The 11,269-nt window shown below is 64.7% G+C and overlaps 1 protein-coding gene across 1 annotated transcript in view; it reads right to left on the bottom strand.

The window, feature by feature from the left end:
- Positions 1-351: 351 nt before the first annotated feature.
- The window catches only part of AIM1L (absent in melanoma 1-like), a 12,355-nt gene continuing 1,437 nt past the window's right edge, over positions 352-11,269 (bottom strand). The window contains exons 2-20 of the mRNA XM_019548001.1: positions 9,460-11,085; positions 9,228-9,275; positions 9,018-9,136; positions 8,389-8,545; positions 6,903-7,042; positions 6,634-6,760; positions 6,359-6,394; positions 6,098-6,234; positions 5,859-5,985; positions 5,310-5,452; positions 4,938-5,064; positions 4,504-4,536; positions 4,190-4,302; positions 3,759-3,888; positions 3,454-3,593; positions 2,167-2,290; positions 1,764-1,922; positions 1,192-1,351; positions 352-844 (exon numbers count right to left, since the gene is read on the bottom strand). Of these exons, the coding sequence (XP_019403546.1) occupies positions 756-844; positions 1,192-1,351; positions 1,764-1,922; positions 2,167-2,290; positions 3,454-3,593; positions 3,759-3,888; positions 4,190-4,302; positions 4,504-4,536; positions 4,938-5,064; positions 5,310-5,452; positions 5,859-5,985; positions 6,098-6,234; positions 6,359-6,394; positions 6,634-6,760; positions 6,903-7,042; positions 8,389-8,545; positions 9,018-9,136; positions 9,228-9,275; positions 9,460-11,085 (3,735 nt within the window). The 3' untranslated portion in view covers positions 352-755. The remainder of the gene's footprint in view (positions 845-1,191; positions 1,352-1,763; positions 1,923-2,166; positions 2,291-3,453; positions 3,594-3,758; positions 3,889-4,189; positions 4,303-4,503; positions 4,537-4,937; positions 5,065-5,309; positions 5,453-5,858; positions 5,986-6,097; positions 6,235-6,358; positions 6,395-6,633; positions 6,761-6,902; positions 7,043-8,388; positions 8,546-9,017; positions 9,137-9,227; positions 9,276-9,459; positions 11,086-11,269) is intronic.

Genomic DNA, 11,269 nt, shown 5'->3' with positions numbered 1-11,269 from the left:
GTGCATGGACCCAAACCTCCAGGCAGGCTGTGGGGGAGCCCGGCGGTGTCTCTGGGTTTGCTTTAAAGGGTCCTCTGGGCAGGGCTGGCTGAGCCTGGCCAACTTATTACACCTACGTCCTCTTTACTACACCCCCCGCCCCAAGCTTCTGGTGCCCGCCAAAGGAGCATACCCAGCAGACCTGCACTGCAGCTCCCCGCTCGCCCGGGGAGGCATCCGTCAGGCCCACGGCCTCCGCGGAGGAGGGGGCGTCCTGCGCGGCATCTCCCCCCCGGGCCACGGCCTGCAGAGGGATGCAATGAGGACGTAAGCGTGAGCCAGGCAGCAAAAACAGACCCCTCAAGCCACGGCTGGTGCTAGAAAAGGGTCCTCTCTTACGCGCACTCTTAAATACAGTCCCGCACAGATAAATACAGCCCCGGGGGGCGGCAAGGGAGGGGGCTGCGATCCAGTCCTCAGTCGCATCAGGGCCCTGCACCAGGCTCCGGCGGGGACGGCCCCCAGGAACCGGCCATTTCCCTGCATCCTCCGGGGAGGGACAGGGGCCAGAAGCAGGACGAGCTCCAGCGGCGAGGAGTCCCCGGAGATGCTGAAGGGGTGAGCTGGAGCCGTCCCGGCCTGGTACAGCGGGGCACAGGGCAGGGAGACGTGCCGCCCGGGTGCATCTGGCAGGCCCCTGCTCCCCAGCCCAGTGAGACCCCCTGAAGGGCTGGCAGGGTGCGGGGGGGTCAGGCATCTCCGACAGCGTCCGGCCCTCAGAGCACTTGCAGCTCCCAGCTCTGCGTGGGCCTCTCCTCAGCCACGTCCCAGAGGACGGCGTGGTCCCGGTCGTAGGACTGGCCCCCTGTGCGGAGAGGGGGGCACTCACTTGGGGGAAGGAAGGGAGGGGAGGTTGTCCCTTCGCTCTGCCCGTTCTGTCTCCCCGAGACCGACCTGCCTCGTGGGGCTGGTTGCTGCTGCCAGGACCCATCCCGCGGCAGCTGGATGCCTGTGCCTGGCTCACCCCCGTGCCCTCTCCTCTCACTGGCTTCCCACCAGGCAGGGAGGTCCCTACTCCTGCCTCCCCCGGCCCAGCTGATAGGGACCTGGACCATGTGTGGGATCCCAGAGCCACAGCCCTGGGGGTTTGGGAAGAGGGACCGAGTCCCCGAGAGCAGCACGGGCCCCATTGCAGGCAGGCCCCACGCTCACCTTTCACATCCAGGATCCTGTCTTCGAACATCTGGCTCCAGATGCGCCCGGAGTCATCGACTCTCCAGGTCTGGCGGGGGACGCGGGTCTCGGACCACAGCACCACCTTGGCACCTTTCCCCGCAGGGCCGATCACCTGCAGGCTCATGGTGGGGGCCACCTGGGAGCAGGCAGGGTCCGGGCCGTCAGCCCCGGGCCATGCCAGGCGCAGAGCTGCCATGGGGAGGGGAGCTCCCAGCAGGGCAAAAGCCAAGGGGCATCGTACCCCCGACAGCACTTGGTTGCCCTACCCCGTGGAGGAGGAGCACCCACCGCCCTGGAGCCCGTGGGGGTCTCATGCTGCCAGGCCTGGCCAGAGCCACGTACCCACAGCAAGACCCCAGACCATGCCTCCACCCATCTGCCCACAGAGGCTGGGGGTGGCCGCCGGCTACCCGGGGTCGTCACTGCCACCCGCACGCCGGTTCAGGCTGATGCCGGATCTGGGACCCGAGATGCACCCACAGCCCAGGGAAGCCAGGACCAGCTCGGGCCCTTCGAGTCCCTCCAAGACCCTGCCCGCGAGCTCGGACCTGGTTTTTGAGGAGTCCCTCCTCGTAGTACCACACGGTACTGCTCTGCTCGCCCAGGGCCGAGGTCACCACGCGCGCAGCTTTCATGTCCTCCACGTCATCCGGCACGGACAGGAAGAGCTCCAGCCCCGCATTTTTGAGCCGGAAGTAGATCCGCCGCTGGGAGGAGACGAGCCGAGGTCCGCCGATGCCCCGTTGCTCACCGAGGCCCCCCCACCCGTCACAGGACGGAGTCCCTGTCTGTGTGCCATAGGCCCTATGCTGCTGCGGATGGCTAGAGAGTCTCCAGGAAGGGCCCAGGTACAACCTCGCCCCTGGGCTTCGTCCGAGTGACCCACGACACACGCAGGGTCCCGCAGGTGTGGACGCCTGCTCCACAAGGCCGGGGGGGCTTGGCACTCACCTGCCGGATGGGATAGAGGGAGCCGACGTGCTGCAGCCCGCTGTACGTCAACCAGTTGGTGATCTCCGTCACGTCCAGCAGCCACTGCCGGCCCCGGAAGTCGCTGTGCTCACAGAGCACCCAGCTGGGAGCGACAGGAAAAGACACGGTCAGTCCCGGCGGAAGAAACCCTCCAAGGCACCAGGCTGGGATCTAGGGACAGGGTGGATCTGGGGGGCGCAGTAATGCAGTTCGCACCCGCTTTGATTCCTGCTCCACCCGAAGTTTGAAACCAGCAGCATTTCTATCCAAGCAGCAGTGGGGGACTTCACGGCTCAGGATCATCTACCCTGTTTCTTCTAGACTCTCCTTCCAAAGTTATTTGCCCATATGAGTTAAGGTTTCCACCCCTGAGTTCACGTTTTTAGGTAGAGTTAAGGGCCCTCTCTGCTTTTTCAGTGGTTATAGACGTTCTGCAAATCAAACAGTCCTCTTTTCTGCCGTGCTGCTGTCTGGGAGCTGCTCCTGGTCACAGAGCTCCTATTTCACAGTCCCGGAGACTCTTTTTGACTCTAGCTAAAAACTGTAACTTGGGGGTGGCAAAAACTTTCAGCGAAGCAGTGAGCGCGTTGGCAAGATGCTCAAGAAGGCTCGGTTTTGTTTTATGAATCTGTTTTTCAGATCTGTGTTTGAACGATTACAAAACTAAAGAAGCAACATCTTTTGAGTGCATTTGTCTAGTTTGGCAGCTGTTTTAATCCACAGTGTCGGATTGCACTTTCCAGTACGTTTATATTGACCTTTGCTTTGATCTTGAACTGAAAGATGCAGCCCTAGGTTCGTAACATATTGCTAAAGCTTCCAGGTCTTTTCTACCTGGAGGAGGAGCATTGTGCTCTGTGTGGTGTTGCGCTGCACTATCCGCACCCACCTCTGCAAAACCCTAGATCTGCCCATGCCTGGGGACCCCCAGCTTGCAGGTCCCTGGGCAGCAGTGAAGGCAAGCAGTTGGAGCTAGGGACTGGGAGTCTGGACACCAACTAGGCCTGCTCTCACCAACCTGCCTCTGTAAAGCTGAGCTCTTTCGGAAGGGCCTTGCAGCGGCTTAAGGCGGGGGGGGGCGTTATTCCACTTGCCATTTGTAGCCGGCCTGATCTCGGGCTCGGAGCTGGGGTGCCCAAAGGGGCTGTGCCCGGCAGGTTTCCAGGAGGCCCCCTGGACCCGTGGCTTCCCAAGCCCCAGTTAGCCCATGGCCATGCACTCCCCCTCCAGCCTCTCCGGGGGTCCTGGGGGTGGGGGGTCACTTACATGCCACCTTTGATGCGCACAGACAGCACGTGGTTGTTGAAGCCCTCGGCCTGCAGGCTCCTCACCTCGCTGTTCAGCTCGATCTCCTTGCCTTCAAAGCACTCCAGTCCGTGGAGGAAGATGGAGGGCTCGGAGAAGACCTGCAGGACGCGGCAACCTTGGGGTTAGGGTCCGGGGCCAGCGAGGGGCCGTGGGAGTGCTGGTGGCAGCCGGAGGGGGGGGCCCTGCAAGGGGTCTCCCGGGATGGTGGGGTCTTTGTCGCGCAAGGAGGTGGCCGCCCTGGGGGGTGGGGGGCAGATACGTACAAGAGGGACCTTCTTGAGGGACTGGACAGCCGCTGCAGAGACGCAGCCCATGGCGCTGCGCGTCGGGTACTCGCCCTCAGACAGGACGTGCTGCTCTCCCTCGAAGTCCTGCCCGTCGTAGAGGATCCAGCTGGGGAGACGATGCGGGCGCAGGGATGACTCTGCTGCCAGCACTGGGGGCCTGGCCGCAGCCCCCGCCCCCCCACGACCCCATGTCCAGCCAGCGGGAAGGACTGGCCTGACCCCACGCCAAACACAGTCCCCCCCTCCTGATCTGAAGCGCCCCAGCCCCTTCCCTACCCTGCGCCTGCCCTCTAGGCCCCCTCGCCTCCCCGAACTCCCCAGCCCCAGAGCCCCCCCACAGCTCCAGGGGCGTCCTGGGGTCCCGAGGGCCTGGCCCCCAGCTCAGCCCGGCGTAGGGACCTTGTTACCTGCCCCCGTGGACTCGGCAGGACTGGGGGGCAAAGGACTCGGGCAGGGCTCCCTGGTCATCCTCGAAGGAGATGTGGTGGCCCAGGAAGTCGGGGTGCGAGAACAGCTGGATCTGCGGGGCACGGGAGCAGGACGGAGTGAGCCGCAGGACGGGGCCCGGGGAGGTGGGTCTGAGCGGGGACAGGCCAGCAGCAGGCAGAGGCCTCGACGCCCTTCCCCACCCAGCAGACCCGTTGTACCAGGGGAGGAGAAGGGATGCCCGGATGCCGGCGTGCTGGAGGAGAGGGCAGATCACACCCCTCCTCCTACTTACCCTGGACACAAAGTGCAGGCTGTGCTCCCCCACCTGAAAGGAAACAAGTGGTGTCCATCAGTGCTACCCCTCCTGGGCCCTGCCCACCCCCTCCCATCGCCCCAGCGGAGCTGGGCTGAGCACCTGCATCCCTCCCTTCCTGCCCCGTGAGCATAAAACGGGGGGGAGGGGGGGCTACAGGCTGCCTTTGTGCTCACTGCATCCCGGGACCGTCTGGGACCGGTCTTGCCCCAAGCCTGCTCTTCCGGGCTTCTTGGGGGGTGTGGGAAAAGGGAAGACCCCAGCCTGCCTCTACAACCCCAGCCCGCGGGCAGCTTGGGGAGGCAGGGCAGGGCCTTCCCGGGCCCTGTAGGGTCCGGATGGGGCGTTTGGCCCTGCGGGTGTCTCCCCGGAAGTCGCCCGGGGCAGGCGAAGGGGGCAAGATGGGGTCTCACCTGGAGGACCGGCTGCACGGAGCCGATCTGGCAGTCGCTGGCTCCCCAGTCTTCGCAGCTCCGATACACCCCTTTCTCCAGGACGTACTGCTCCCCGGAGAAGTTCGTGCCCTCGTAAGCCACCCACCTGGCCAGAGAGCGGGAGGAGGGCTGCTGAGACCACCCCTGCCACCTGCGGGGACACGTTCCTCCCCGGCCCAGGAGCGAGCCACCTCGAAGCACGTGGCTTCCTACCCCGAGCCTGTGGCACGCGGCGCTCCCAAGGGGAGCGCGCGCGCGGGGTCTGCCGTCGTCCTAACTCCCCTCCGCTCTTCCCCGCCGAGACGCCCTCCCCACCTCCCTCCAATCCATCCCGCAGCCCCGCGCACTCACACGCCGCTCAGCACGTTGATGGACTGCGTTTTGCTCCCGTAGCAAGCCAGCGACATGTGCGGCAGGGCTTCGCTCAGCTCCACGCTGGGACCGTCCTCGAAGTCCATGGCCTCGAAAAGCACCAGTGCTGGGTCCAAGAAGTCCTGGCGGAGGACAGGGAGCCCTGTCTGAGGCCGCCTGCTTGGTTCCCTCCTGGGAGGGTCATACGAGTGCCACGGGGGGTCTTCCCCTCCACCGCCACCCCCTGCTACTGGACCATGCAGAAGACGGAGACTGGGAGTCCCCCTGTTAGGGGCTCCTTCAAAGCCGGCCTGAGTAGTGGGGGCCTATCGCTGTCTGCACCCCATGGGTGATGAGTTGGGGGGGGGTCTTGGCTTGGTTCCCAAGTAGGAGAGGGATGGACGAGCATCAGAGAGTACCAGGCCTGAGCCAGGGCCCCCAGCTCACGGCTGAGGCACGCAGCTTGCAACGCTGGGGCTGCCTGCCCCCCGCGGATAACCCAGCCCCCCCACAGCTGGCACAAGGAGCACTGTGGCCCCTCGCGCTTACCGTCCGGATCACACGCAGCGACACGAGCTCCTTGCTGTAGCCCCCCCACTGCGTCCAGTCAGGGTACTCTCCTTCCTCCAGCAGGTACTGGTGACCCCGAAAGCCTGCCTTGCTGTAGCCGACCCAGCTGGGGACAGACAGACAGACGGGCAGACGTGGGAGCTCCTGGGGCCGCGGGGCTCCTGAAACGGGCTCTGGGCCATCACAGCCTTGACCCCCCAGTGCCTCTGCCCACTCACCAGCCTCCCAGGATGCGCAGAGACCCCACCGTGGCCATGCCAGGGCCCTGGCCGCCCTCCTGCTTCTTCAGGTCGTAGACGTCTCGGCTCACTTGGCAGCTGCGGCCCTGGAAACGGGCCTTCTCGTAAACCACTGCCTGCGGAGGCGCAAGAGAGGTGGGGGTGAGGAGGATCGGGTCCGGCTGCTACAGCCGACGCTCCCCATCAGGAACGAGGGGAGCCGCGAGCGCTCGGCTCGCCCTCCTGCCCCGTCCCTCTCACCTTGGGCTCTCCGGGTTTCTCCACCACGGGGCAGCCCTGAAACGAGAGGAGACCCACGTGAGAGCCCGGAGACCTCCTCAACCGCGGGAAGGGAGAAGCTGAGCTCGGAGGCGAGGCTGAACGCCAGCCTCAGGACCACAGGCTCTCGCAGCAAAGCCGCGCGGAGGTTTGTAGCCCTGCCGGGCAGCTCCGAGATGACCCGTGGGAAGAAACTGGCACTCGGCTCATACTTCCCTGCCCTAGCAAGGGCACGGCGCCCCGGGGGCGACACTCACCAGTTTGAGAGGATGCATGGAGCAGACGGAGGGGTCCCTGGCGCCCCACGCTTTTAGGCTGGGGTAGCTGCCCGGCTCCAGGACATAGGGGTCATCGTCAAAGAAGGGCTTGGAGTAGATCAGCCACCTGCAGCGCACAGGCAATGTGGTCGCACACGCCCGGGCCTCGGCTGGGGTCAGAGGGTGCTGAGCGGGGCCCCTTGGCTTCGCCACCCTGCGCGACAGCCAAGGACTGGTCACCACCCGCCCCCCCAGGCCCTGCGTCTTACAGGCCCGAGTGGACTATGATGGAGGCAGCTGTCAAGGCCTTGCCCTGGGCCCGGGTGTCCTCCGAGGAATCCGTGAACCTGGCTTCGGTGCCCTCCCCGTTCTCTTTGCTGAACAAGCTGATCTCGGGGGTCCGGTAGTCCTGAAACAGGAGGCAGCAGCTTGTCAGACCCCAAGGAGCGACCCACCGAGCGTACGCGGAGACCCACCCCGGCCTCCTCCAAAGGGCTGGCGAGATGCCGGGCTCTCCCCTCCTGCTCCAACAGGCCACGGAGACCAGCTTCCTCCACCCGTTTTCGCTCCCGAGAGAGTTCAGCGACACTGCAGACGCTTCTTCAGGCTCAGAGGAACAGCCTGACTCCAGGGGCAGATCCGGGGGGTGCAGAGGTGCCCTTGTCCCCCCGCCCCCTTCAAGTCCTGTTCCAGCCAAAACTTGAAAAAACTGACCACCCCGGAGAGGCAGCGGCATTTCTATCCAGGCAGCACTGAAACTTCGTGGCTCATCATCCTCTCCCCGATTCCCGTTCGTTTCTCTTCACTTTGCAGCCGCTAATGACCCTCTTTCCTTTATAAGGGTCTTGATGTCGCGCTGCAAAGGCTGCCCTTCTTCTGTCCCGGCAAGTGTTTCTCTTCCGTTTCACAACCCTGCAGACTGTCTTACCACTAGCTAAAAACCTCCGCTCGGCTGTGGTAATCTTAGCCCAGGTGCGGAAGCGACTGACAGTGAAGTATTGGAGGCACTGTCAAGACGTTCAAGGAGGCTAGATTTCATTTTATGAATCGGCGTACGAGGCATACATTAACTGTAACAACTACAAGAGTAACACAATCATCTCTTTTGCCTGGTTTTGCTGTGTTTTTTTAAAAACTCACTATATCAATCTAGCAAATTAGTGCACCTTCCAATAACGCCGTATTAGTTTTGCCTCGATCTTGAACAGAGTAGTATAGCCCTAGGCCCCTACCATACTAGTGAAGCTGCTAGCTTCTCCTTAACCGGAGAAAAAACACACGTCGCATGGTATCTGAAGAGGTGTCCCACACCATGTGGGCCCCCCTTTTCAAACTCCTAGCTCCACCCCTGCCTGAACCTGCTTAATGAGAATCTGCCTAATGAGAGCAGCCGCGGCTCCTGTCCTAGCGGGGGTGTCGTTACCAGCGTTGCTGCGTCTTTGCTCCCACCCTCCGAACCTCGTCTGCTGAAAGCCACCTTCGCTGCCCCCCAGCCCATGCCTGTGCCAGCTGCTGTGGTGGGCACCGAGCAACAGTTCTCCATCGTCACCCGCTCTGGAAAGGCGCCTCTTGAGAAAGCACCAGCTCCTGAAGGGGCTGTGGCAGATGGCAGAAGGTGCCAGCCTGTCCATGCACACCCTTCCCTTGCCCCCTCACAGCGGTGGGGGAGACAGGCCCGAGCTGCTGACGTGCAGGGGTGCGGCCACCTCCTCGGTGGCCGCGAGAGGACCTGTCCCTGCCCACGCCGGCACTCACCTGCACGACCCTCTTGAAGGAGCCGATCCGGAAAGGCACGTTCTCGGGGGCCTCCCCGGCTTGCTGGTAGGCTGCCCAGGGGTTGCTGATCTCCACGTCCCCGTCGGCCAGCACGCACTTCCTCCCCTGGAACCGCGGCTCCTCGTACATCACCCAGCTGGAGGCAGCGCAGAGAGAGGTCTGCTAGCGGGGGCCTCAGCAACTCGCTGGCAGGGCTCAGCCCCCGGCTGCGGGGGCCTTGGGCAGTGCCGGGGCGCTCATCCCAAGCTTGCAGCCCCTGGTGCAGAGCGCTGCAGTCCTCGCCACACGCGAGCCACCTGGAGAGGCCGTGCAGCAAGGACGCGCCGCTCCCCCTTGTACAAGGGGGGAAACCGAGGCACGGCGAGACGCAGCGATTTGCCCGAGGGAGATCAGGGAACCGAACCCGTACACCTCGGACCCCGGTCCTTCCCCCCTGCTCTGGACAGACATCTGGGGAAGGGGGCTTGGGTTCAAACCACTGCCCCGAGCCCCCCCGGTCACGCCGCGACCCTCAGCCCCTGACGGCGTGGCAGGGCCGGCGGCTGCTCTGTCCTCGAGGCCTCCAGAGCCGCCCCAGCCCCTGCGTGCTCCCCCGCGATCTCGCTCACCCTCCCCGGATCACGCGGACGGAGACGGTGGGGGACAGCTCCCAGGAGGTGGCGTCCTGGACGTCCCCCCAGAGCTCTCGCTTCTGGCCCGCGAAGCCCGGCTCGGAGTAGAGAACCATCTGGAGGGAAACGACACGAGGGAGACGGTGCCATCGCCGGCCCGCGCGAGTCCCCTCGCCCCCCGGCCCCTCTCCGGCCCCATCGTGGTACCTTGCTGGGTCTCACATTGATCTTCTTGTTGGGTCTCCTTTTTTCTTGCTACAGAAAAAGAGAAAGAAAAAAAATCAGGCAAGACCCGTGGGCAACGTGACCCGCTGCACAGCCTCCCAGCCTCTCCTCAGGGAGCAGGGACCCCCCGCCCCACCCGGCCTCAGCGGCCTGGCCCGGGAGCAGCTCTGCGAGGGGAAGCCAAGCTGGCTCCTTGCAGCCTGGGCAGACTCACCTGCATTTCGGGGTGTCGGGGAGGGGTGCTTTCCGGCTCGACCTCCTGGGGGGCCGCAGGCATCTGGTCAGGGCTTTGCTCTGGGCCCGGGGCCCGCTCAGCACCCCGAGAGCCGACTTGCAGCTCCGGGGAGGGCTCGGAGGGCAGACGCTGGCCGGACCTCGGCCCGTTGGGCGGGGGCCGGCTCTGCTCGGCGGCCTGGGGCAGCGCCGGGCCGGCGGGGCTGGGCGAGCTGCGGCCTTCTTGCTGCTGCCCCAGCGCCCTGGGCGGGGGGGCGGCCGAGGCCACGTAGCGGCTGTAGACGACGCTGTTGTCCAGGCGGGAGTAGGGCTTGCTCTCCGCGGGGGCTGCCTTGGGCTCCAGGAAGTCTGAAACCAGCGCCATGCCTTTGAGGGCTTTGGCCCTGAACAGGACGCTCTGATCCATCGTGACCCGGGGGGCAGAGACCTTGGCCTTCTCGTCCCCCGGCGGCTGCTTCAGCCTCGCCAGCAGCGACAGGTAGTCCTCCACGGCACTGGAGGACTGGTCTTCCCAGGAGTACATCTTCCTGGGCTCCTCCGGGGCTGCGGGCTTCTTGTCCTCGCTGAGATACGGGTTCTGGACCTCCTCCTCCTCCTCCACGCTCCCCCCCGCCGGCCCCTGCTCCTGGCGGCCGGCCCCTCGTGCCACTGCCCAGAGCTTGGTGAGGGCTTCTGGGAAGGGAACCTGGGACCTGGGCATGACGTGGTCCTCGTGGATGGGCGGTAGGGCTCGGCCCGCGCCCAGCGAGGACCGACGTGGCGGCTTATGCACCTTCAGGGCCCTCCGTATTTCCGAGGGCTCCATGTTACGGAGGGTGTCCACGAACAGCTCCATGTCGACAGCCAGCTCGGGGTCGTCTTCTGCCACCTCGCTGGGACTCTCGGCAGCCCGGCTGGGACACACGGCCCCCGGGGAGGGAGCCGTGCCCCAACGGCGCTCTTCCAGCCTCTCCCCCTGCTCCGCTGCCTCGGGGTGGGAGGCAGGCTCTCGGGCCCGCAGACACCCCTCCGTCCCAGCCCAGAGAGCCGGAGCTTGGCTTTCTGCAGGGCCGTCTGCCCTTCGGGGGGCTGTTAGCGCGGCTCCCTCGGCATCTGGTGCTCTGCATCCTTCAGCCAGCCCCACGGCGCCAGAGCCAGCCGGGTCCAAGATGCTGTCGCTGCCCTTTTCCACCTGGGTAGAGGCTCTATTGCTGCCCTTTTCCACCTGGGTGGAGATGCTGTTGCTGCCATTGCTGCACTTTTCCACCTGGGTAGAGGCTCTGTCACTGCCACCGCTGCCCTTTTGCACCCGGGTAGAGATGCTGTCGCTGCTGTCGCTGCCCTTTTGCACCCGGGTAGAGATGCTGTCGCTGCTGTCGCTGCCCTTTTCCACCCGGGTGAAAATGCTGTCGCTGCTGTCGCTGCCCTTTTCCACCCGGGTGGAGATGCTGTCGCTGCCCTTTTCCACCCAGGTAGAGGCGCTGTTGCTGCCATTGCTGCACTTTTCCACCTGGGTAGAGGCTCTGTCACTGCCATCGCTGCCCTTTTGCACCCGGGTAGAGATGCTGTCACTGCTGTCGCTGCCCTTTTCCACCCGGGTGGAGATGCTGTCGCTGCCCTTTTCCACCTGGGTAGAGGCGCTGTTGCTGCCATTGCTGCCCTTTTCCACCTGGGTAGAGGCTCTGTCACTGCCATCGCTGCCCTTTTGCACCCGGGTAGAGACGCTGTCACTGCTGTCACTGCCCTTTTGCACCCGGGTAGAGACGCTGTCACTGCTGTCACTGCCCTTTTCCACCTGGGTGGAGACGCTG

The sequence above is a fragment of the Crocodylus porosus genome, unplaced genomic scaffold, assembly GCF_001723895.1.
Source record: "Crocodylus porosus isolate Cpor-Errol unplaced genomic scaffold, CroPor_comp1, whole genome shotgun sequence".
In the NCBI taxonomy this organism is placed as follows: Eukaryota; Metazoa; Chordata; order Crocodylia; family Crocodylidae; genus Crocodylus; species Crocodylus porosus.
Note: the sequence above shows the minus strand (reverse complement) of the source record. Positions and strands in the feature narration are given on the sequence as shown.